Below are 25,390 nucleotides of genomic sequence, written 5' to 3'. Positions count from 1 at the left end.
AGGCTAGGGGAGATGAGTTACCAGCAATGCTGAAATTAAACCCAAGAATGAAAAATCATCAGGATTTCAGGCAGGAGCTGGAGCTGCTTCGCACATGTTCTGCTTACTTGTGTTGAGAGAAAACAAACCAGCTGATTTCTCAAGATATTTCGCTCCGTTTACAACAGTTTTTAGCTCTGTAGTTTGTAATATTACATACTCTGAAATGAAATTCAATCCCTAAATCCTTCTAGCTGGTTACTCATAAAACCCATTAAGTTCAGGCATAAGCAAACCAGACTCATCTTTTCCCTCCCAGTGCCTATTACATATAAATAGTAATTATTGTTCCTGGCAAGGCTCTAGTGTCTCTTATGATTCTGTACTTTAATGATCTGATTTCTTAGTACTTTCCGCTGAAGAATATATTTAACAAGCATCCATGTTTCCTCCTCCATGATAGGATTTTTAAATTATGAATGTAATAAAGACAATGATGTTGCCAGTCTCATGATTAATAGCTTAAAGAGACATTTGCTAAGCCTTCATTCTCACCATTATCACAAATTCACAAGCTGTATAGCTTTGTAACATGTAGCAAAGACAAGATTTAACTCTATAGTTACACAGCTAAATCCACAAGCAATACAGGAAGGGCATTAGTGTAGTTTGATCTAGAAAAGCAATTTAAGTCCTATGTGCTCTGCTGACAGATTTGTGTTTTGTAAATGCCACCTTAGAAGAAAGTGTCTAATGCAAGATTTCTACTCTTATTTATGCAATGGGTGACATCTCCAATCTTGTATGTTGTCAGAACTTAAACCACAGTAAGTTACATCACTGTGAGACAGAGAGCATCATTAGTGTTCAGCTCAGAGTTATTGAACTAATCAACTGGAGAGGCTTCTCCTAATAACACATCCCAAAACAAGCTGCTACAAACATTCCCTCAAACATCACATTGGTTGCTTTTAAAATTAAAATGAAACCAAACCACTGAAAGAAAATAGGGTTTATGGTAAAACTCAATTTTATTACTGCACAGGAACATGGGCTTCATTCAATGCAAGAGCACACCCACAGTGCACAGTCATTGCTCAGTGGAGTTAACTCTGCAGCACTTTCCAAGGTTTAAATTTTCACGTTGAATGGAGTAAAGGCTACAGTAGATAATGCCAATCAAAAGTCTGAGAAAGTAAAGGTAGGTTAGGCATCACACTGGAGATTCAACACAAGCCAGCAGCTCTGTGCAAGCCTGTCTGGCTTGGTGATCAGTGCATGTGAAACATTCAAAATATCACCTTCGCACTCAAGAGAGCCAGGTAAGAACAGAACAACTGCATATGAGACAGCACAAAGGTCCAGCCTCCATTCTGCAAGTGCCAGCAGCTCAGCCATAGGCATCTCTCTATCACCTTGCAGAATCAAGGCCATACTCTGCATTTATTGATTTGCATCAGGGGCACAGTCATTTAAAACTATAGATTAAAGCAAACGGAATGGAAACTGATAATTCATTTTCAATTCTGTTTAAGGTTTATTACAACTCAGGTAGCTTAAATTTGTCACGCACAAGGCAGAGGCTTCAACAGTTCTGGGACTATTTGTATAAATCAGCACAGCGAGACAATCTCTTTGGAACAAGTCGTGAAATTTAAGCATCTGCCAAACCAGTTCAGAGTGATTTATGAAAATCTGAAGATCACATTAATGGAATTGCTAACAGCCATAACTACATCCACATAAATGTGCCTCTCATAATAAAAACACTCTACATAGTTCTGAATGTTTTAAGAACTAGTAAAATGACTACAGATTATGAAGTCCATCTCCTTTAAGGCATCAAAGACATTCTCAAGGAGGAGTTAATTAGTCCAGTTTCACAGGATACACCATTACAGAGCCTGAGATTCCGACTGCCTGTGATTAATTTCAACACTGCACCAACATACTTTGCTTACATTAGATCTGTTTTCAATTTCCCCTCCTTTTTTTTTCAGAGGCCTCTCACTGGTGTGTTCACAGCTGGAGACTCAAGTGCAACTCTTCTGTGCTGCCCCATAACCAACTGGAACACTTGTCAGGAAACCTCTAGATGACAAGAAAGCACACAAGAAATACTTTCCAACATGCATGTTTCCCCACCCTGTTCCCCAGTTCACAAGGCAGCAGATTCAAATGCAAGCCCCCGCCCCTCAAATGATCTGGGACACACATGCACTTGCTTCAAAGCACCCACGTTCAACACACAGCTCACAGAAATCCTGTGCTTTGGCTGATGCTGCTGATAAGGGGATGGTGATTAAAGACTCCTCACCATCTCATACAGAGCAAGATGGATGCCTACCAACCAGTAGTAGGCACCATGCCTTAGGAAACAACTGTCTGTAGTGCAATGTTCCAGCACATTCCCATGCAATGAAAAATATCCATCAACAAGGCAACTTGCACAATAAAATGAGGGTCTTTCTCTGAGGCATTGAGCCTCCCAGGCTGGTAGTCTCACAGGACACCTTTCAAGCTTCCTTAACAATTGCTCAAGTTCTGAAAATAAAAGCTATTTGCTCATGCAGCTCTTTTTGTTCCACTCCCTTTCTGCCACGACTCTTACTTGAAAATAAAGCCTCACTTTCATGCACCCAAAGTGGCACCACCTCCACATCTCTTCCTGGACACCCATTTCTGTGTATTCCTTCATACTGGGATGCACATTTAGTAAGTTATACTGAGGTAAGAACTGTCCTCTGGGTTACTTGTGGCATGGATCAGCTGTCCCACCACATAAGCATTGGAACCCTTCATGTGACAGCAGTGCACAGAGAAGATGAGAATGGCAGCACTGGCTTGTATGTGCCACCCCACAAGAGGAACTACATGCCAAATTTCAGTTTTCATGGAAGTCACCCTCCACTGCTCACAAGCACTCACCTCAAGAAGATGCTGCTGTCCTGTCAGTTACACCTCAGGGAAACACAAATAAACCATGTGCTGTGGGGTGCTCTGCACCGTACAATGGGCAGATGTATCTTGGCTGTCTGGGTATTAGGTTCTTTCTGATTCATTAAGTTCCTCGTTTAAATTATCTAACCAAGTGCTTAAGGCTTTCCTTATCTTGCTAAATTAAGCCAGTCCTTGCCAGCTGCCAACAAGGGGAAGTGGGAACACGCAAGAATACTGCAGGAACTCCTTCTCCAGCACAGCAGTGTGCACGTGCTTCACTTCCTGGCCTGGCTGTGCTTGGCACTCCCTCCCTTCTCCCTCCCGTCATCTAGGAGGGATTTGCACCTGGCTTAGCTCAAGTCTGAATTAATTTGCAAGACAGGGAACTCAAAACTCAAAGAGGTTTTCCTCCATCAGAAGCCAGGGCTACGGATGGACACAAAGTGAAGCTGTGCAGCAGATGATGCTTAGCAATGAAAATACTTTTCCTCTGGGCTCATTCCTGTATCTGGCAGAAAAACACAGCAAAGACATTTGCCGGTGCAGCAGTGCCAGACAACAATCTCTTCAAACAGAAGTAGCTCTCTTCAGCAAGGAGCACATCACAGTTTAGAGCCCAAGGTGAAAGCCCAGCAGATCCACCACTCTCACCCACCCTTTGCCCAGCACAACAGCCCTGTGAAGTGCAGGGCTGGGCTCGTGGGCTCCCACCCCTCTGGAGCGGGATGAAATCACCTTGCTGTGCTTGCACTGCACCCACCACAAGGGCTGCAACTCCCACCCAGACCCATCGGTGCCACCGGACACAGACAAAAAAAACAAAACAGGGATGTTCGAGACAATCAAACAGCAGACGCAGCAGAAATGAATTAATTTACATTTGAACAAAAGCAAAAAGCCAATGGGAGATTAAAGACAACAAGCTTTGAAGACAGGGCTGAAGGGAGAAATGGTACATTTTCACTGCATATTGTGGATCTGAGAAATGACTCAAAGCCATCTGAGATGTAAACAGTTACTGCCAAGGAGTTTATCTTGCTATCTAGGCTGTGACTCTTCAGGGCCAGCTTTATAATTCCCCTTAATACACACATCATGGAGACTTCTGCAGCATCTAGGAACTTACCATCTATCTGACTGACTGAACACTTCTGTACTTTCTCTTACACAGACAAGTGCTGAAGCTTTATTTGTGCAAAGACTGCTTTTTGTCTATAGGGACAGGCTGATAATGACAGCCAGAAAAATGCTAGCAGAACAAACTTTATTAGCAACTTGGACTATTTGAAAAAGGGGGTCTTCACAAATTAAAGCTGTAGATGAGTTTAGCCACCCTAAAATGTGGTATCCAGTATTACACAGCCACAACAGGGACAATGGAACTATCAAATACATTCTAGCTGTTCTTTTTATGGCATTGATTTTTTTTGATACATTCAAAGCATTATTGCATCAGAAAACATATCATGCATCTTTATTTTTCCAGACAAATTCACCTGTATTTGTCATTTCTAGCTACACCTCAAAGGTGCCCCAAATCTACTGTTTCATGGTTTTAGTTGCATGCTTTGCCTATATGCATGCTGAAATAATAAATATTAAATACAGGAAAGAACATAAGAGAACCAAACTGACATTAGGAATAATCTATGGCAGCTCTGTTATGTTCTGCCAGTTAAAGAACTTTGCAAAAGATTGAGGTAACAACAGTGGCCACACCACTCAGCTGAGAATCGCTCAAAATTCATGGAAATTTTCAGAAATTCAAGTACACAAACACCAGCTGCAACTTGTCAGAAATGCCAGAGAAATTAGGTTGGCTGCATTTTATTAGTCTATTAGCTGGCGTTCACACAGCTCCTTGTAAATCCTTTTTCTCACTCGGGGCATATCTTCCTGGGAGAACTGAAAAGGCTGGTCTAAGGCGAGGCACTTGCAGTACTGGGGAAAAGGAAAAGGTTTGGTTGAAAAAAAGGACATTTACTACATCAACAATGTAGGCCACTGGTTTTTACATAGGAATACTCTTACCTGGAGCACAAAAACCCCACAGTCACTGTCATTTTTCTGTTGTGGAATGCACTGAAAGGAAAAGAAACAACCGGAGACAAGTCAGATCTTTATCCTTTTCCTTAGTTAGATCCTTTATTTAACTCCTGCTTAATGTCCAAAAGCAGATTCAGCATAAGGATCAGTTGTCTCATGCTCAGAGAGAGCTGTTCTGAAGCACCAGAAACTGGAGCTGTAATTACTTGTTCTCATCCCAAAGTTTGCAAGGTGACACTCAACACCTTGTTAGAATAACACCTAATATTTAGAAAAATATATAGTGTAGGACAGAAAATAAATTACAGTCTTTCTTTCAAGTTTATTTTCTTTTAGTGACCTACACAGAACAGCTTCTCAATTAGTTTAAATAAATGTTTGTACAGCATTATCTACTTTACACAGGACAAAACTATATCAGCAAAGTCACACAGGCCTAGAGGAAGATTACTCTCAGCATCCATGGTACGAGCAGTGGCTTTCCTCCCCCAGCCACACCAAAGGGTTTCAGAGAACATGACAAATGGTTCATCACTAGGCAACAGGACTGAGCAAGGCAGTCTCAAATGATAACTTTCAACCTTCATTATTTCCTCAAACATACTCAATTTTGATATGCAGAGCTAAAAAGTTCCAATCACTAGTGCTATTATGTCTCTGGCACTTGAAAAGGCAAAGTAATTGTTTTTTCTCAACTCCCAGATCTTCTGCCTCACAGAATGCAGGAGGATGAACTGACTGCACAGGTTGTGCATGAGTGCAGAGAAGAATCATTTTATCATTGTATCAGCATCTAAAAATAAATCTGTGCAAGAAGGGAGCTGTTGGAAGTACGTCTAGTGTGCAATGACCTGTTTTATATCTTTGGAGCCATTATGGGATGGCTACACAAATTACATATTCCCTCATTTACACTACACACAAGTTGTTCCCTTTTACTGTTGCCAGACTTTGTTTACTTGTGATCAAACGCAATGTGCCACAAACAGCCCTGGAGACCAAAGCCCTCTATCCATAGCAAACATAAAATATCAGCAGTAGCAACAGCAGCCTGTTCCCTCCCTCACCAAAGCCCATCCATTCAGAACAGCCCTTTCAGGAGAAGGGGGGCAGCTGAGTGTCCTGCTCAGTCAGTCCTTGACCTTGTGTCAATTTGGACACCAGGTGCAGGTTTTGCTGTGCACACATTTAATTGTCCAGAGAATGGCTCAGATCACCAAGCCACTTGCAGGAAGTGCTAAAGCCCTGGTGGGAGCTGAATGACCAACAGAGCTGGAATTACCACGTGTAACTACCTGCCTCTCTCCCAGCAACCTCCATGTGGGCAGCATAAATTCATTTAGTACTTGTACAAATATATGAATTTAGAAGCAGTTTCATGAAATCTCCCATAAAGTCAGGCCCCAGGGCTCAAAGTGCTGTCATTTACCTTTGTCACAGCAGTCTGCCAACCCTGAAGGAACTCGGGGCGATTCTTCTCTTTTGCTTCAGTCAGCAAATACTTTCGAATGTTCTTTAAAGAAGAAAGGAAAAAAAGCAACATTATTCACCCACTAAAGAACAGGAGAGAAACACTGACTGCTTGGTTGGCATCCTTTTGACAATGGGGACAAATTTCAGGTGAGCATTAGGAGCTGAGCTAAAATCTAGAGGTAAAGGAATGAACTCTGGTGGGTGCTGTGCCTTCTACCATCAAGGCTCATTTTAGTCTATCAAGGGGAGCTCTAACACCCCTCAGCTACACTGTACCCTGCTCTACTTCATACCAGACTAGCTGTGGCACCCAGGCACAAGGTCGGAGTACTCCCAGACATGCAGAGAAAAAAGGAGCAGCCTGGCATGTGTTCTTTCCTGGCTTAGTGGCTGACACCAAGGCCCTTCAATACATTCAATACAGCCACATTTTCCTGCTGGAATCTCAATACAAAATGTTCGAGTTCTGCAGCTAATCAACAAAGCTCCAGGGAGAGTTTTAGTGACATACAGGAAAAAAAAAAAAAATAGGCTGACACAAGCGAAGAGAAGGAAGCAAGATAAATGAGACTATGGTCTTGGGTTAAGCAAATCCTACTTCTCTGTAAACAGGCTGGGAATTTACAGCACAATTTAAACACTGCAGCACACAAATATTCACCTTAGTGTGTGGATCACAGTGAATTTTGGGGTATTGCTCCCTCCTATCCCTAGAACAGGCAGAAATAAAATTTCTTCATGTGAGACATTTGGGTGCAAATGCCTTGCCTGGAATGGGATGGGAGAGATCAGGTTGCAAGGCTGCAGGAGAGACCATAGGGCTGCTGAGAGGGATGGCTGGTTCATGCTGCACGTTCACAAGCTAGAGAGCATGAGATCTCTTGCTCCCAGGACAAACATTAGCTTCATCCTCAGCAAATGCCAGCAGGCATACTATCTTCATTCAGAAGTCCTAGCTGGGAACTCTCCTGGGTACAATAATTACTACTCTTCTGTAAGCCAACAACTACACACAGTTAAAAGTAGAGGGCTGCTGCATCAAGCAAGCAATTAAGTTGACAAAATTAGCTTTTGTAAGAGGGTCATTACAATTTGCTAAGCCCAGCAAAAATTTCCTGGCTGTTCTTTATCAGGAAGACTGATAATTTAACCCCAGTGTTCAGGTTGCAGCCCTGAAAGGTTGCTGGGTTCTAACCAGAGGCAAACACCCTGTTTCAATGCAGGACAAGGAAAAAGGCAACACACTGTTAATAGCACAGTAACACATAAACCCCACTGGGCAACGCTGCAGCATCTTCAGTCCTGTGCTCTCACCCAGGCAACCTATCCCCTAAAGGACCACAATTTATCATTTATCCTAAACACAAGTCCCTTAACAGATGAAAGAAATGCCCTCACTCTCCTTGGGGTTCTTCTCTTCCCCATGGCATTGGGCTTTGAGCTCCTGCTTTTTGTGGGAGTGCCAAGTCAGAGTCACCAAAGCTGTGCTGATTACACGGTCAGGCTAATTGGGCAATAGGCAGCCTGACCTCAGCTCCCAGCTCTGGTGTGACCCTCGAGCTCTGTGCTTCAGACTCCTCAGCAGGACAGGCTGATTCTCATTTCATACACAGCAAGACAATGACAGACATGCCACATTTAAAGTTTATGGCTGAACAGAAACAAAGGGGGAGTGTTTCCTTTAAGAAAACAGTTCAGACTTTGCAGACACAGCTGTCACTCTTACCTCTACACAAAACTTAAAATGAATGCCTTGGGAATCATAAAATGAAATAATTCGACTGGGGATGTTCACAGTAATGAGGGACCAGTGGACTTCCAGGTGAATAGGAATTAACAAGAGAGTCTTCTTAAACAAGTCCACCTGGCAAAAAGAACAACATATATCACACAGAGTTCCACAGGCAGAATACAGCAAAGCAAGAGATTAATTGTATTCCAGATTTCCTGTCTATCACTCCACAACTGAAATCTTCTTTTGCCCCCCTCACTCTTTCACCACATTCCTCATGTTTACCTAATACACAACTTACTAGCAGGCACAGGAATACAGCTACAGTTCAGAAAGGGGCTGAGGAACCTTGTACAGTATCAGAATTAATCACTACTGTATTTGTGACAAAATCCTGCTCATGCTGCAGCACACCATCTGTGTTGAAGTGGGATTTCTTAGGTAATGATGGCAATACAACTGAACCCCAGTTTAGGTTAGCTCTTCATCTCTTCAGTAATGATACTTGTCCAGTGTGAGCACCACTCATTTCTATCAGAGCTGCTGATAGAAATGAGTAGGTGACAGACTTTGGGGCTGTTGATGAGAAGCTCAACACAACACAGCAATGTGCACTCACAGCCCATTCACAGCCCAGAAAGCCACCTGCATGCTGGGCTGCATCACAAGCAGTGAGGCCAGCAGGTGAGGGAGGAGACCGTGCCCTTCTACTGCTCTCACAGGAGAGCACACCTCAAGAGCTGTGTCCAGCTCTGTGGCCCCATATGTAAGAAGGAGGTGGACCTGTTGGAGCAGGTCCAGACGAAGCCAAAAAGATGTCCAGAGGCCTTGGGTACCGCTGCCATGAGGACAGACTGACAGCTTGGGGCTGTCCAGTCTGGAGAAGGCTCCGTAGAGACTTTATAGCACCTTCTAGTACCTAAAGGGCTACAATAAAGCTGGAGATTGGCTTTGGACAAGGGCATGGAGTGACAGGACAAGAGGGAATGGCTTTAAACTGACATAGGACAGGTTTAGATTAGATGGAAGAAAGAAATTCTTTCCTGTGAGGGTTGGGACACAGGCACAGGTTGCCCAGAGAAGCTGTGGCTGCCCTATCCCTGGAAGTGTTCAAGGCCAGGCTGAATGGGATAGTGGAAGGTGCCCATGGCAGAGGGGCAGAACTGGTTAATCTGTAAGGTCTCTTCCAACCCAAACCATTCCATGATTCTATGAAGAGGCTGTAATTACAAACACCCCACAAAACCAGCAAGTTTGCAGTTTGACCCCTTCTGCTCTAACACAGGCTCTGGGACATGCCAGAGGAAAGCAGAGGAGTGCAGGATGCTGTGGTGAACAGAAGAAAGGAGGGCAAGAAGGCAGAGCAGATTCATCCTTTCTCAAAGCTAGCTCTGTAGCAGATGTACTGTGGTCACAGGCAAGCAAACAAGGGAAGAAGTCCTGAAGTACAGAACAAGCAGATCAGATGCAACACCCCCAGTGTCTGTATGGCAGATGAGCCCTTATGCTTTTGGAGCCCAGCCAAGCCAGGGCCTTTCATGATCTTCCTTCTCCCAGCTCCTCTTGAAAGAAGTGTCTAATTACTGGGGTTTTGGTGGCACAGTCCAGAAAATAAGCAAAAATAGAATCCTGAACTAAATGAACTCATCCTGTGGGAAGATTTCTAAGCTTTTTTCCTGTTTTTTTAAGCACTGTGCAATTTGAACAGTACATAATTGCAACACTACTGGCAAGGGCAGGTCTTTTGTAGGAAAGAAAAGTCTATTTCTTAAGTAACAATAGGAAGTCGAAGTGACAAAAAGGTGTGGGCATTCACAGCAGTTATCAGCCGAGCCTGGCTCACAACAGTCCTTTGATTGTGACAAGCATCGACCCTGCTCCCACCTGCAGAAACTGCTTCCTGACCAGATTACAGCACATTCACTGCAACCAATCCACCACTCCTGGAGAGCAGCACAGGGATATCAGCCAGCAGCAAGCTGAGACCACAAAGGAAAACTGCAGTAAGAGAAATGAACTACATCTTCTGTGATGTCCAGCAACAGCAGAGCCACACAAAACTCAAGGGTCCTCATGTGGCCCTAGCTGTGGAATTACTGCAGGTGTGCAATCCTGCAGCAGAAAAGCAGAAACAGGCAGACAAAAGTTTGTATTTAGTTACAAACTGATGTACAGGAAGAGTGGTGGCAACCCAGATTCACTTCACCACGAGAGCAGAGTCAGCTCTGGGTCACAACAGTGAATCAGGAGGGTCACTGTGATGGGTGATCAAGGACAGACACTAACAGGAGCTCTGAAACCACTGCAGCCAGAGCCAGCACAGGATATTCTGTATCCCAGGAGAAAACATTTACAAAACATGGTGCAATACTCTGGTGTATTTAAAGAGCAGAAACAAATTCCCCTTAATTGCACACTGCAGGATGAAGGAAATCCTTCCCATAGAAACTGCTTAATTCTCATTCTTGCTTGAGAGATTCTTTAGGAATTTATGTGTAAATATCTAAAAATTGTCCTGTCTCATTAGGTACCTCTCAGCAGCAACAACAATACAGATCCTGCTTCTAGAATCTACCTTAATTTTGGGGGTTTTTATAAAATTTGGGTTGCTGGAGAAAAGGAACGTTTAAAAAATAATATGTGGGAATATTAAGCACTGATATTCCATCTCTCTTTAAAGAGATTTTTAATAAATTATATGAATAGATTTTATATTTGGATAATGAGTTCATCTCTAGCATTTCACAGATGTGTGCTATTTAAGTACTTCTGCAGAAAGATCATACATTCAAACACGGCCTTTGATTAGTCTTGCCTCATCTCCCATATTAGAAAGGACAAATGTTCATAGAAAAAAAAGAAAAAAGAGAGTATTTCTTTTTGCATTAGCTATCCCTGAAAATATCACACCCATGATCTGGTGTGGGTTCTGGAAAGCAAGGTGAGTTCTGTTCTTGTCAAGAGAACAACAGTCTGGCTTATTAACCATGGGTCTCTTTTTTGCTTTCTAGTACCTGGCATGTGTTACTTGGAGTAACAATTTGATTTTGTCAAAGAATATCAGGCTGAGATAAAAGGAAGAAGCAGAATTAAGTCTGCTCTCCTGTAGATTAGTGTACCTGGCACTGTCAGGAGCAGTAAGAGACATTTCTTGCAGTTAAATTAACAACTTGCATGAACATATACAAAGAGATAACCTCCCACTGAAGATTTAGCCATTCCAAGCACAACATACCCGTACTAACTTGAATAGAGCCACACTACTATTTTCATCAAGCCCTTCCCACTTTGTACAGCTCCTTTGCTAACCCATCCTTTGAAAATCAAACACTGTAACCGAGCTTCCAGTTAGTGGAAGTGGAGCCCAGCCCAGCAGAACCCAGCACTGATGACACCATGTTAAAGGTACCTTTTTAGTCCATCGTTTTACCCCATTATATCCTTTGGTTACGAGCTGTCTATGAAAAAAGCTGTTAAAGAAATGAACCTAAAAAGAGAGAGAGAGGAGCAATGAGCACAGAAATTTTCATGCACAGTCATTCCCCTTCCCCCAGGATAATTTATACAAAACAAGTTGTAATGAGGCAATATTTAATGTAGGTTTAGAAACAGAACCCCAGCAGGGACAAACAGAGGCTTTGCCAAGCCTCAACTCTTACTGTTCTTCAGCAAGCTAATAAAATAAGCCTCATTTCCCTATAATATATCATGTGAGCCACTGCAGCATTTATATTTACATTTTTGTATCTCCAGGCATATCATGTTTGATTTTTTTGTTGGGGACAGACTTAGGAGAAAAACACCAGGACAATGAGTTAGTTTTTGTTGTTCTTTACAGGGATCAAGGAAGAGAACACTGGACTGGAAAAGCAGGGGTGGTGAAGAAGGGAGTAACTTCTGGCTTTAGTTGCTGGAAGCTGAGACTCAGAAAAAGAAAATTGATCAAAACAGTTATGAGATTTAGTCCAACAACATTGTCTTTGGCATTCAACTCTTACGACATGAACAATATTCTGCTATTGAGAAGTATTTTTAAGGTATGACTGATCCATTTGGTAAGTGAAAACTGACATTTAGGACAAAAAAAAATGTATGCTTATGCAAAAAAAAAAAAAAATTAGCTCTGAGTTAACACTATTATTCCCTGTGCTTAGCTTCTCGCAATTATACTAACAGATTAATACAAACAGAAATCTGCAACATCTGTTTTTAATAATTCTGCTAGTATAGAGGTGGTAGAAGGCTTGAGCTGTTACTTGAAAAAAAAAGTTAGAAAATTCAGCATCTGAGAACACAGTCTAATAGCCATTAGCTATGCCAACAGACTTCAAAACCACATTCTGAGGTACCAGCACAAAATCTCCCATGAGGATTTCAATTATGCACTAGGAAGAAAAAGCAGACACAAGCAAACAGATACAATCTCCAATACCCCTAGCCTAGCACACTCAGGAAATACAGAGAATACTAATGAAGAATCACCATCACCTCCAATCAAAGCAACAACGCTATTTCTTCAGAGCTTGAAGATTTAAGAGTTACATTGTGCAGAGCTCATCTAAGAATGGCTTTGTTTGGTTCTTCCTTTGTGGTCTCACCTGAAAACTCTTCTGTCCCTAAACAGATGGGTTTTTATAATTGTCACTGCTGCAAATTTAGTCACAAAATGGGGGGGGGGGGGGGGTGTGTTATCTTGATTACTTTTTTTTGCTTTCTTTCTCTCAATTGCCACCAACAGTCAGGCACTGCAGTTGCAAAGCTGTAAGCATTCTGAGGATGCACAAAACAGAGTCCTGCAGAGTCAATACTGCCAAGGAACCAAGCAGCTCCACACAAATTCACATTCACCAGGCAGGCAGCTGACACAGCTTGAGCTGTTACAGCCCCCACAGCTACGAGGTGGGCGGGAGGGCGAGTGCAAGCAGCACATGTGCATGGCTCAGATGCTAACACTCAAGGTTTGTCATCTCAGCAGAAATCCATCTTCATCAGAAATTTCAGCTGAAACACCAGGCTGGTGAGCAAAGGCATGAATTCAGCACTTTAGAAGCAGAAAAGCTGGAAACAGAAACCTCTGGGGAAGTAAGGAGAGTGGGATGGACCAAAACAGGGCACCTGTCCTCTACAGGTACATCACTGACATCAGGCTACCACAGAGACCACCTGCAGGGCTAATACAGTCACCTCCTGAAACAGGAGCAACAGCACTGAAAAGGGAAAAGGAAAGGTAGAAAATTTGAGCAGCACACAGCAACAAATTATAATGGAACCAACTCAGGCCATCATTGAGTTGAATCCTGATTCTATACCTGAAGTGTGCAAAGTTTCACCCTCCCCTCTCCATCTCTCATTAGGTACATTTGTGTAATAACAAAACCCCCTCACCTTTTCAGGGACTGCATCCATTACGAGTTCTCCATACATGTTAATTATCTGGAAGAGTCAGTAAATAGTCAAATACATCACAATTTTTTAAGACCCAAATTCACAAGTGCCCATAAAACATAGGCCCCTACCCACTTAAACAAGCAATATGGAGACTTAAGAGCCACATTGTCTGAAGGACAAGCACTCTGTAACTAATAGTGGTCATCCTGGAGAGAGACTGTAACTGGCTGCTTGAAGTCTGCCTCAATCTTAAATGAGTTTAATTCAATTTAAATCTACTGGTGCATGCCCTGGGCTCTGCAGCCTTCCTGGTTTCTTGGCTGTGGGCCACAGTTTGCTGTTTCACTCTGTCATTCTTGTAATCTGCTCAAGCTTGGGATGGGGAAAGTTACTAAAACCTGTATGAGTAGCCACTATTTCATCAAAATAGTCCAACATCATTTCTTCAAAAGGAAACAGTCTAATTGTGACACCTCCCAGCTTCCAGCCTTACTGCACCTGTCACTGTAAAAGATGCCCACCACTCCTTTTACTTGTGAAGTGTAAAGTAAGGACAGCCCACCTGTAATGTCAGCAGAAGGTGTACAACTGGTATTCTAATATCAATGGCTAAAAAGGGTTAGGGAAGCACATAAACACCAAGTATCTCTGACCTGGTCATTCAGCCAGTTCTGGCCTTCCAATGTAGCCAAATCATCCATATCTAGCATGTGCTTATTATAGAAGACCCGGAAGCTGCAAGTGGAGGTTTTTGGATGTTTTTCCCGATACTTCATGATTTCCCTGGTGATAAAAGGTTTTCTAAAACAGGATTGAAAAGGTAGAGAAAAATCAAGTCAAGGTCATGTCAAATGGATTCTGTTCTGCTAGTTGTTAGATGTAGAGCATGCAGTAGCAATGCAAGTGATTTTTGTTTTTTACCAGGTGTACAATGTGATACTGCTACACACCTATGGGAGAAATCTTCATTAAAGACTTCTTTTAATCTTCCCATGACATCTTTTTCACAGAGTGGTACTAAACTGCCATATTTCTTCATAACTTCATCTAGGAATCCTTTAAATATACCAGAAAAATTAAAGTGCAAACACATAAAAAGCTTCTGAGTTCACCAATCCAATAAAGCTCTCAGTTCTTACAGGTACCAGCAGCAGTCATTCTGCACCCAACCAACATGCAGCACCACACATGGTAAGTACACATTTAAGAAAACTAAGCTCAAACTGGCAACATAAAATAAAAGCGGGGGTAGGGGAAGAAGGACAAGAATAAAAATGCATGAATTTGATCACTCAGCTTCACAGGAAAAGATCACCCCCTCTTCTTGCCATACACATACATATACAGCAACCTAATTATACCAGTGCTAGAGAAGAATCCATCCCCTTCCCTGCTTCAATTAGCATTTTAAATCATTTTACTGCAACGTGAAAAGCCATCAGTTCCTGCAACAGGTTTCATTGAAAAGCCAGTATCCTGTCCTTATGTCAGGCAGAATGACTCTCCTCAAATGCAGGCAGCTGGAGCTGGCAGTGTTTGCAGCCTGCTCAGTTCCGCCGCCGCACCACAGCGAACGGAAAAGACGCCACACAAACTCCCAGCAAGTTTAACTCCTTTACCCTTGTATCCTAGGGATGGCATTTAAGGTGACACAGACAGCCATGTCAGTCTGTCGCTGCCCAGGAAAACACTGAGCAACCACACCAGAAAAAGACATTAACTTGGAAATAATCAAGAGATGAATGCTGGAAGAATTGAAAAACCTAGGAAATAGACTTTTTTCTTCCTCAAACACAAGACTGGAACACTGGAGATATAAATTCCACACAAGCATCCAAAACCACTCTGAGAATGAAAGAGAATGGAGAACAGGATTTCAACACTTGCTAGTAAACAAGAGAAAAAAGACCAAGTTGTCCAGCTCTCTGAAAATGAATTTTCAGATGCAGCAGAAAACATGTGTTCTGTGTACAGAAAGCTGGTGTGTACAGAAAGCTGGCTCTGAGATCAGAGTCCAAGAAAATTGCATTAATCCAAAGTCCAGGACTCTTCTGAGGCTGGGGTGTGATGGCAGAGCATCACTGGATAGCGCATTGAGTGCTTACTAAGGCTTTGAGAACATTTCCTGGAAACTTTCAAGATCAGGATAGGAAAAAGCAAGATGAGAGAAACACTGGACAGAAAAAGTGCCAGAACAGCAGTAAGAATAAAAACCGAAGGAGAGAGACCAAGAAAAAACCCAAAACACAATGAGCTGAGAATAGCAATGAAGATATAACAAGAAGTGTGACAGAAGGGTGGAAGGACTAAAGAACAAGATCAAACCACAATGAAGCATTCTTCATGGGAAAAGAACCTTCCTGCAACTCTGCCACACTTTTGCTTAACAACTTTTATCCCTCACATCTCAGTACACTGTGACAGGGAAGATGTTTCTCTCTCTGGCTAGAAGTCTAGCTAGACAATGCATGGGGCTTATGAGTGTACCTTATTCTGTTTTAATATGTAAAAATTTTAAAGGCTTTTTATTAATGCACAGAGGAAGGACTGTTCTTGTCATTACAACTAAAGAGCAGCAGAGTTCCAGACCTCCAGCACTACTGACCTCACTAGGGCTGGTGTAACTCAAGGAAGAGAATACAAAGTTCAGTTCTGGGGCAAAACCAGATACCCATCATGAACAGGATTTACCATGGGGCTGTTTGATACCTAATAGCACTTCTGAATGCACTAAGCATTGCAGCCCATTAAAGTCTGAGTTCAGCTGCTGCAGAGAAATTCAAAACCCAAGAGCAGCCCTAACACTTGCACCTCCTTCATGTTTCTACCCCAGGAACTCTTGCCAGGTCAGCGCTATCTTTTAGGGTGCAGTTAATTATTAACAACACTCCTAAACACACAAGAACTCCTACAACTAAAACTCTTCTTTAGAGCTTTTCAGCCAAGAAAACTCAGAAGTACTGTACTGTCAGACCACAAAACTTTAACCTTTGCCACCCTCATACAACCTTGGCTCCTGCCTGTTCTAGAAGGACTACATCTCTTTTTCTGATGGACAAACTTCAAAACTCCATTGCAGAAGTGGTCCCTTCACTGGGTTACCAGAGTTTCTCTCAGTTTCTCACACAGCATCTGGTCCTTGCTGTATGACATAAAGCCAGTCACAGAGGTACACACCCCGCACTAACTTACAGATATGGAGGTGGAGAGCTAACTAATTTCTTGAGGTTCACTGTCTCCTTCCTCACATTTTGCTTTAGCGAAATCAATTGCAAAATTGAAGGACAAACAGGTAGGCAGAAAAATCAGAGCACGTCAAACTTCAAACAATTCCTTTAACACTCACTGACAAGAGCTTAAAGTTTATGGGACTCTAAAAAGCCAATTTCTCCAAAGGAAGTTATCAGAACATCTCTGAAGTTACACTGACGGTACAAGATGGCAAAACGTGTTAGCTTACTGCTCCTTACTCTGTGTGTAAAAAGCTGCTACACATAAATAAGACACCAATTACTATTTTTATCATGCTTCTCTTTAGAGAGACTATCGAATACTGCATGCTCAGCATAGCACAAAAAACCCCAAAGCCTTTCTGCTGAACCTTTGCTAAGACAAGTCTTTAAAAAATATTGTCTCATAGGATTCATTAAGCTTATTCTGTGAACAAATGGAGAGAAAACTAAGTGACAATGAACAGTATTTCGCTATTAAAACTTAAGTTTAAGTGATTTAGTGAGCAAAAGAGAGTATAAGGGCAGAAGGAACCATTAGAATACCTTGGATTTTCAAAAACCAAATTAAGAATAACAACTGTCAACCAGTTAAAAACCTGAACCTTTTGATTCCACATGATAAGACATTTAAAATTTCTATCAACAATTTCCTGCAGATTCAAATTAAACTACATTGTATTCTCTAAAACAAAATAATCTTAAAATAGCTTGTCAGATAAACATTCATTTGTCCCTCCATGCAGCTCTCCTCTTTGCAGCCTCATTTAATCAAATTTTATGCTAAGTGACCTTTACAATTCAGAGTAAGAAAGCATTTTTATAAAGGAATTAACACAATATGTAAACGCCACAATACACGCAGCAGTTTTCAGGGACTCCTGGATGCCCTAATGTATTTAAAAGTTATACCACAAAGCCACGTTGCCAACTGCTCATCAGCCACCCGGGAAGTTTTCTGACTGCTCCTTTTGCCTCCCTTCCGAGTTCCTGATTTCAGTCCTGTGCTTTCTGGTGAAGGCTCCTCCATAGGACTTTTACAGTAAGGGTGATCTAGTAATTTTGAACTAAAAATGTCCAAGTTTACGGAGCCTTCTACTTCCATCTGGCTAGAGCTGTCCTCATTCTGTGTCAGCTCCATGGATAAAGGTCCATTTGCAAAATTATCACTGACATCAGAATCCTGCAAAGAGGACTGCAACAGTGTCATTCCATCTACACCCACAACCTCCTTGGATTCTGCACCACCTTGATCTGAAACAGCGATTTCTTTTCCTGTCACAGAGATGACAATGTCAGAGCAATGATCCTCTGCAAGAGCCCCATTCGTCTCCACCTGGTGCAAGGCTTCTGCCTCTGGAGAAGCTCTAACATGCAGTTCTGGTGGGGCAGCATCCACACTGCCACCCTGCCCTCCGGATTCTGGATCCTCAGAGCATGGCTCAGGGGACACATCCTGCGTGTGGCAGATCTCAGGTGCACGTATTTCATTCTCCGCTCCTAAAGATCTGGGTGTATTATTGTTCATATCTGATAAGCTGTACCGCTTCCAAAGACGCTTACTTTTAGATTTCCAGGAGGAAAAGAAATTACACAATCCACCTTCAAAATCCTGCTGAAGCGTTTCCTGATGGTCCCTTGTAACTTTCTGCACCCACCTTCGCTTGATTTTTCTTAATTTGCAAGTCTTGCCTCTTGCTCGAAGTTTCGGGGATTTTATGATTCTATACCGAAACCTAACCATAGAAAGTTTCTTATGCATCATAAATAAAAATCTCTTTTTTACAGTATGATGGTTAAATTTGGACCTCTTTAGAGCTGTCAAGGGGCCACAAGTTCCATTCCACTCCCTTTGCAACAGCATTTCCTTTTATAGTTGTTTAAAACTACCAGGACTGTGTTGCCCTCATTATTGCTCTCCTCCACGGTATATACAAAACCACCTTTCTTTAGAGGTAAGGCAGCACCTTCCAGCGAGCCACATGAGACATAATGGATATGGCCAGAGATGCTATTGAGAACAGCAACAGTTTCAAATTCTTCATTCAAGGGATCTTCACTCTGAAAGGATTCATTGTTGAGTTGCCTTACTGCTTCTCCAGATGAGCTTTCAGCTTTGTGATAGGGACGGGATCTTTTTGCTCTCAATAGTTTTGTAAGGAAAGCTGTATAATTCAACAGTAGGTTTTGGACAAGTTTCTGCATTTAGAAGCACATCAGGAGCCCACCTGCTTTGGACCTCAAGTGTCTTCCTGCTGCACCGCAGTATTCTGTACAGTTTGTTGTGAGTTAAGCTCGCAAATAGCTGGGCACTCTGTCTTTTCTTCTAAGTTAGGAAAACTTGCTTTTTGAAGCAGTATTTCCCAAGCTTCCCAAAACCATTGGTCCATCTTCCGGACTGGGCCAGCAGCTGACTTCTTTGCCAAAGCAAATGTCTTCTATGGCTTTTCATTTTTCTGCTTCATGATGATCTTCAAAAACAGCTGAAAGAATAAAGGAAATTAATTCAGAGTTATCTGGACTGTAACATAATAGCAAAATACTAAGGCACATCCCTCAGGCCACATGTCTAACTAAAATTCCACCCCTCCTCCATTCACAACCCCACATTCCCGAAGACATTTTCACTTCCACCAAAAGGAAAAACAAGTAATAGTTGCAGTGGTTCGGTGTGTAAACAGGCTTTGTTCACTTACCTTCCCTAGAGGTAGAGCAATAAACAGGTAATTCCCACCCATCCCATGCTCCCCATATGTAATTCACGACTCTCTAGCCTGAGGTTAAACCTCTCTCACTGCCTACGCCTAGGGCAAGCACAGTTAACCAGTTTGCCGCAAAAGGCTCTTGAAAAACAAAACTCTGAAGTCCAAGTTATCAACAAGCGTGTGCAGGTACCCCACACCATCAGCACTGTACAAAGGAGCCCTGACTCTTGTGCAATAAACGTGAGCAGCCTCTGAGAACACTTCACAAGCTCACACGGTTTTCCTTTAAAGGAACAGCAAAACACAAACACCCACAGAAATTTTGATTCTCTGACTAGATAAAGAATGACACAGTTTACTCCTGAAGTAATTGCTCTGTATTTACAGCTACACCTCACTCGTATGACACCACCGCTATCAGCTTCTGTAATCAGTGTTTATCTTTGCATTAACAAAGCAGTACCAATGCAGCACAGCAGCTAATCATCTTCAAAACTCCCTTCCCCATTAAAAAACCGGCATCTCAAAGTGTTCAGTAAGGATATATCTGAGATTACACAAGCGTGTAACGCCTGCATAGTAATATCTGTTTGTCCTGTAATATCTGTTTATCTTCACTACATAGCTACAAATATTAATTAGAAATTAGAAGAATCCAGAAAGAGGAAGGCAAAAGCTGCACACACAACATAGGATGCTTCATGCAAATTGCCCCAGCCTCACTATGTACATCTCATTCTGTATTTTGCAAGTTTGTATTTTTCTCAAGTTCAGAAAAGGACTTTGTCCAGCCCGTCTATTCTGACTTACAGACTATTATAGCAAGCTTTGCCTTAGCTATGTCTGTCCTAATCATTACACATAAGCATGTGTAGCTCAAAATAAAGGAGTCTATAAATAAACATAAAACATTAACAATTGGACTTTTAAGGAAGCATGAATGACACCTGCAAAAACCAGGTATTCAAAGCCTGACTTAAGCTCTTCTGCATTTTTCTCTCTACTCATCTTAGACACAAACAGCAGTTGGGATTTTTTTTGTTTGTTTGTTTTTGTGGAGGAGTGGGAGGGGAGTGGAAATGCAGAGAGGACAAAGAATGTAATTTATCACTTGGGTAAGATATTCCCATCACACAGAAAACTGTCCAGAATTCACTGGACCTACAATGTAGAAAGAAACCCAGCAACCTCCACTGACAGAGAGCACAGCTTAACAGTATAAAAGCACTGCAACAGGGCCTGGCTCTTTTGTAACCCTCTATTACTCACCACACAACTCAGTTATCAGAAAAATCAGGACATAACATCTCATCACACCAATTTTCTTGTACTCGCTCGTCTAGCACTTCCATATTTCTCTACCCTAGATGCAATTTACCCCTGCTTTTCCACCACAAACTCTTATGTGTCTGTCTATTGCGTGCAGCACCTACAAAACATTCCTTGAGTGGCTCCAGTAAACATCAGCCAAACCACAGGCTTGCTAGGACAGCTTATTCCAGACACATTTCATCCAGGTAAAACAAACAAACCCAGGCAAAACCCAACATTCTCAGCAGAGCCCCATACACAAGGGGCTTCTGCCAACAAGGCGAGTGTTGAGCATTCCAAGGAGAGCACTGCAGATGAAGGCAAGGGTTTGATCTTCTCAGGCTCTGCAATAGGTACCACATACCTTACAGCTTTTAAGAACACTCCTGAACAATTTGGAGTCACCACCTTTCTCCTGGCTCTCTGACAGCCAAACCCAACAGCCTCCACAGACACTGCCTCAGACACAGGAAAAGGCTCTCTGAATGGCCATGGATTACTCAGGAGCTGAAATTCCTACAGCTGCCACTGCTCTACCCAGAGAAGACTGGAACTCATGGTCATAGCAGGAAAAACACTGCATCAGATTCTAGCAAAGGTAAGTTCTGGGAACAAAAAGGACCCAAGGCAAACCTGAATGGAGACAAGAATGATGCCACAGTTTCAACATAATAGCAACAGCAATGGAAATAGATAATTTGCTCATAGGTGTCATGAAATCCAGCTCCTTAAAACTGCAACAAGGGAAGATGTTAGGAAAGCTACTCTACCTACCTGTTCTTCTGTTTAATTTTTAACTTAGACCATTAAAAATGTTTTAATTATAACTTACAGAATTAAAAAATATTTCATGCTTGTTTGTGAAGTCCACACCAATTTTTCCACATTATACCACTTTTCTGTACAAAAAGTTTCTCCTTAAAGTGTAAATAAAGTTTGAGTAAGCCATTTAATCCAAGCAACGTTTTCTTGCCCTCCCCTCTCCCTTTTCAAACATGATCAGTTTTGAGTCTGGATACCCTTAAATTAAAGGCCTCCAAAGAACAGTTAATCCCAGACTGAGGAGCTAAAGCAGTTCACGTTTCTAACAGCAGTGTTACTCAGAGTGACAAAAGATAATCCATATGCAAATACTTAATTCAAGATGCTGCTTGAAGAACTTACTTTCTACCAGTGCTACAGGAGTATCACTGGCTTTACTTGGCACTATAAACCAGAAAGACAAGAGGGCAACTTAGAAGTGCACCGCTAGAAAAGGAACTGAAGTGAGCAATGCAAACCAAAAATAAAGCAAGCACTGCCCGAAGTTTAAGAACCTGAAGAGAAAGTGAAATATGCCCCATTCATTAACAGAGATTAAAAATCTCTGAACTGAGGAATTTGTACCACTAAGAGAGTGGTTTGGCTAGTCAATGGAGGTAGCCAGGTTTCTGTGCTGTGTGACTGTACAGGGATGCTGTCAGTACTACACCAGAAACCTCAAACTCAAAAAGCCCAAAGACCAAAAGTGAAACAAATTTACCGTAACTCACCCCTTTAGCTGTGTTTGACATGCCATCTGCAAATGGTTAAATATTAAAAGGCACAATCTCTTTTGCACTGGATGAAGACAACCCCAGACTGTTACACCTCTATATTAATGGCAGATTCTGATTATAGATTTGCTTTATACTGAAATTAAAAAAAAAAAATGTTTGGGAACCAGTCAGTTTTCAGAATGCTTATCCCAAGAGCTCTGGTAAGACACGAGCAAACGCAACTGTAGCAACTTGACATCAAGCACTGCACACTTGCATGGGAATGGAAGAACATGAGGCCCTCCATCCTTTATGAGTAACAAATTCAGTGCACACAGCTATTTTCCTTAGATCAATCAGCAGATCACTCCATTTGCAACTTACATGGCTGAAACTTGCATCACCTTCAGTGAAGTTGAACACTGTAAAAAGATACTTTACATTCATCTTTCACCCATTATAAGCCTCTTAGTTTAACCACTCATTAGTCCTTGGCAGTCCTATTTATTTTTGACAGTTTTACAGACCCCAGGTTTTAACTGAAAAGCACATAAATGGGGAAAGCAATCCCAGCAAATGCTGCTGACAGAACGCCACCAAAGGTTTCTAGCTGACACCTAAGTGTCAGACCACAGAAACCTTTTGTCCACACAAGTGCAGAACAAACCCACAGTACTGCAGAAGAGCTCTCCTTCCTGCTTAGATCAGCTCAAGCCATCTAGGGCTGTGTCAGCACGCCCAGTGGGTCAAGAGACACATGGAAATTCTTGTTAAAGAAGCTTGTTCCTAAGACCATCAGTAATGTAAATAACGTGAACAGCTGTGAGAGCGTGGCCTTGTGCAGGCAGGAGTAACTCACGCATCACCTGCTCCCGTGGGAGGCAGCTCTTACAACACCCAGAGCTCAGCCTTTCCCAGTGGAGGTCTGGGCAGCTCCCAAGGACAGGAGGCAAGGAGGAAAGAGAAAGCCAGCCTGAGACTATGGTGTGCAGCTGAGATATGCTGTGCAAGAAGATGCCCTCCCTCCCTCAAGCAGGATCCAAAATTGGAAAGAGACAGAGGAAGCTGGAGAAGGGTGTCTCTCTTCAAACCACCACGTGGCCAGAGCTAAGCTGATAAGGTCAGGAAGTCTGAAATGACTCAATTAGCACATACAAAAGCAGACTCCCAGCACTGGCAACCATCCCCTCCTCTCTTTCTTTTCTGACCAGCACAGTTCTGCGAACTGTTAAGCAAACATTTTGTCCCAGAGGTGAAGCAAGCCCTAGAGAAAGGCACTTTGACACAACATAACTCATTAGCACAAGACCATACAGAAATAGCCAAAGTCCGAAGTTACTGACTCAGAGGAACACAGCAGGACATGCAGCTGGTGACCTCATGGTCACACTGCAAAGTTTCAACTCCTACTGTTACCACGGACTCTTCCCTCATCCAGCACTTCTGGGAACTCACAGGCTCACCTAGCTGGCTGTATACACAACTGCTGGGTTTATTTCTGGCAAGGTGATAGAATTTACTTACAGAAACATTCTCCTTTAGGCTAAACTATATTAATGGAGCTGTATATATTGGATAACAGAACTTTTAAGAGACATACTGTCAGAAATCAGAGATGGACATTTTCTAGATTAAAGAACACAAAGATCCTTTTCTATAAGGCAAAGCATAAGGATATTTACATTTTTCAATCTTCAGCCTTTAGATTGATTTTAATGAAATGTGACTCAAGCTCTGTCCCTTCCTTCCTGAATACCTCTGCAATGCAGAAGCACGGAAGTAGCTGAAACAAAGTCCATCAAATTTTGCTGTCCAAGGTCTGTGAAGGGAACAGAAACTTGTATTTCATCTGAGTTCCTTGAATGTGTCTGAGGTCAAGGGTCTTTCTGATGCTTTCTGAAGGCCTTCCTTAAGAGAGAGTGTATTTCTACAAGTATTAAACACATTTTCCTGCAGCTTTTGAAAAATACTTCTCTTCTTGTGTTAACAACATGAAAAGATAAGATGAGGGCATTACCAAAGTCAATCCATCTCTCTTCTGAGCTGGAAGTCTGGGCTAGAATAAGTGGAGTTTGGAAATACTAGAGCAGGCTAGTTAAAAGTAGCCTTTAGCTGAGGAACACATCTCTGCTGTGCCTGTCCCGTGGCTGCTGCCCCTGAGCTCCCTGTCCCAGCACGGCTTGGAAGGGCTGACAGAGGGGAGCGCAAAGAGTACTGGAGCAGACCAGCGCTGTGCCTACACTGCGGAGAGACTGGGAACTCGGGGAGAAGACAACCTGGGGGCAGAGCAGTGGGGTCGAGAGCCCGATGGTGGAGAAACAAAGCTCTTGCAACATCTGAAAATTCCCTTCTACAGCTTACCAACCCCATCAGCGCCACAACTCTCCCAGCACGTAGTCAGGGACAGCCTCCCCGTGCGTGCCTGGACTCCCCCGGCTCCCGCAGCCCGGTCTCAGCCCCTGGCAGCCCCCGGACAGCCGGGCGGGCAGGGCAGGGCAGGAGGCCGGAGCGCAGGGAGGGCCGGAAGGCAGCGCAGCCACACGCGGCGCCCCGCGGCCTCCGCCCGCCCGCCCGCGGCCCCGCGCTGACAGCGCCCGGGCCCCGCCGCTGCGCGGGGCCGAGCTCCGGGCGGGCCGGGGCCGCCGCCCGCCGCCCCCCGCTCACCTCTGCCCGCGGCGCCGCCCGGCTCAGCCCGGCCGCCGCCTGGGCCGCGCTCCGCCCCCGCCGCTCCCGGGCCGGAGCTGCGCCGGCGCCGCCGCGTCAGCCCTGCGACGGGCGGGGAGCGGCTCCGCGGGCAGGCCCGCCCGGGCAGCCAGCGCAGCGCAGCGCGGCGGGGCCGGGCCGGGGCCGCGGGGCCGGGCCGGGGCTCGCCCCACCCGGCGCAGCCGTGCCGCCTCCTGCCCGCGCTCTCTGGGAGCGCTCGCGGGGCGTGTGGGCTGCGAAGCCGAGGGTGGCACCGGCCCTCCCCGGTGCGCTGGTCCTGCCGGGGCCGCCGCTGTGCCCGCGAACGGCCGCGGAAATGAGACACTGGAAAAATGCCAACCCGACTTTTTAAAATAAAGCGTTAAT

General features: G+C 43.5%; 1 protein-coding gene across 1 annotated transcript; it reads right to left on the bottom strand.

Annotated features, from left to right (window-relative positions):
- Positions 1-1,492: 1,492 nt before the first annotated feature.
- On the bottom strand, positions 1,493-25,142 carry SENP5 (SUMO specific peptidase 5). The gene is made up of 10 exons (XM_064385411.1): positions 24,986-25,142; positions 17,701-19,271; positions 14,509-14,614; positions 14,212-14,359; positions 13,556-13,603; positions 11,580-11,657; positions 8,165-8,302; positions 6,395-6,478; positions 4,951-5,001; positions 1,493-4,860 (listed from the first exon to the last, which is right to left on the bottom strand). Exons 2-10 carry the CDS (start codon positions 18,650-18,652, stop codon positions 4,750-4,752), a joined length of 1,716 nt encoding a protein of 571 aa, XP_064241481.1. The 5' UTR covers positions 18,653-19,271; positions 24,986-25,142; the 3' UTR covers positions 1,493-4,749.
- Positions 25,143-25,390: the final 248 nt, after the last annotated feature.

The sequence above is a fragment of the Passer domesticus genome, chromosome 11 (genome assembly GCF_036417665.1).
Source record: "Passer domesticus isolate bPasDom1 chromosome 11, bPasDom1.hap1, whole genome shotgun sequence".
NCBI lineage: Eukaryota > Metazoa > Chordata > Aves > Passeriformes > Passeridae > Passer > Passer domesticus.
This window is presented reverse-complemented; position numbering and strand designations above follow the sequence as displayed.

Excerpts from the sequence above, each read along its gene's own strand:
- SENP5 (XM_064385411.1), bottom strand. The coding sequence starts at position 18,652 with ATGCTGTTGCAAAGGGAGTGGAATGGAACTTGTGGCCCCTTGACAGCT. Across the intron at positions 14,615-17,700 it reads GTTGGCAACGTGGCTTTGTG|GATTCCTAGATGAAGTTATG; the intron begins GTATAACTTTTA and ends GTATATTTAAAG. Across the intron at positions 5,002-6,394 it reads GGCAGACTGCTGTGACAAAG|TGCATTCCACAACAGAAAAA; the intron begins GTAAATGACAGC and ends TTTTCCTTTCAG.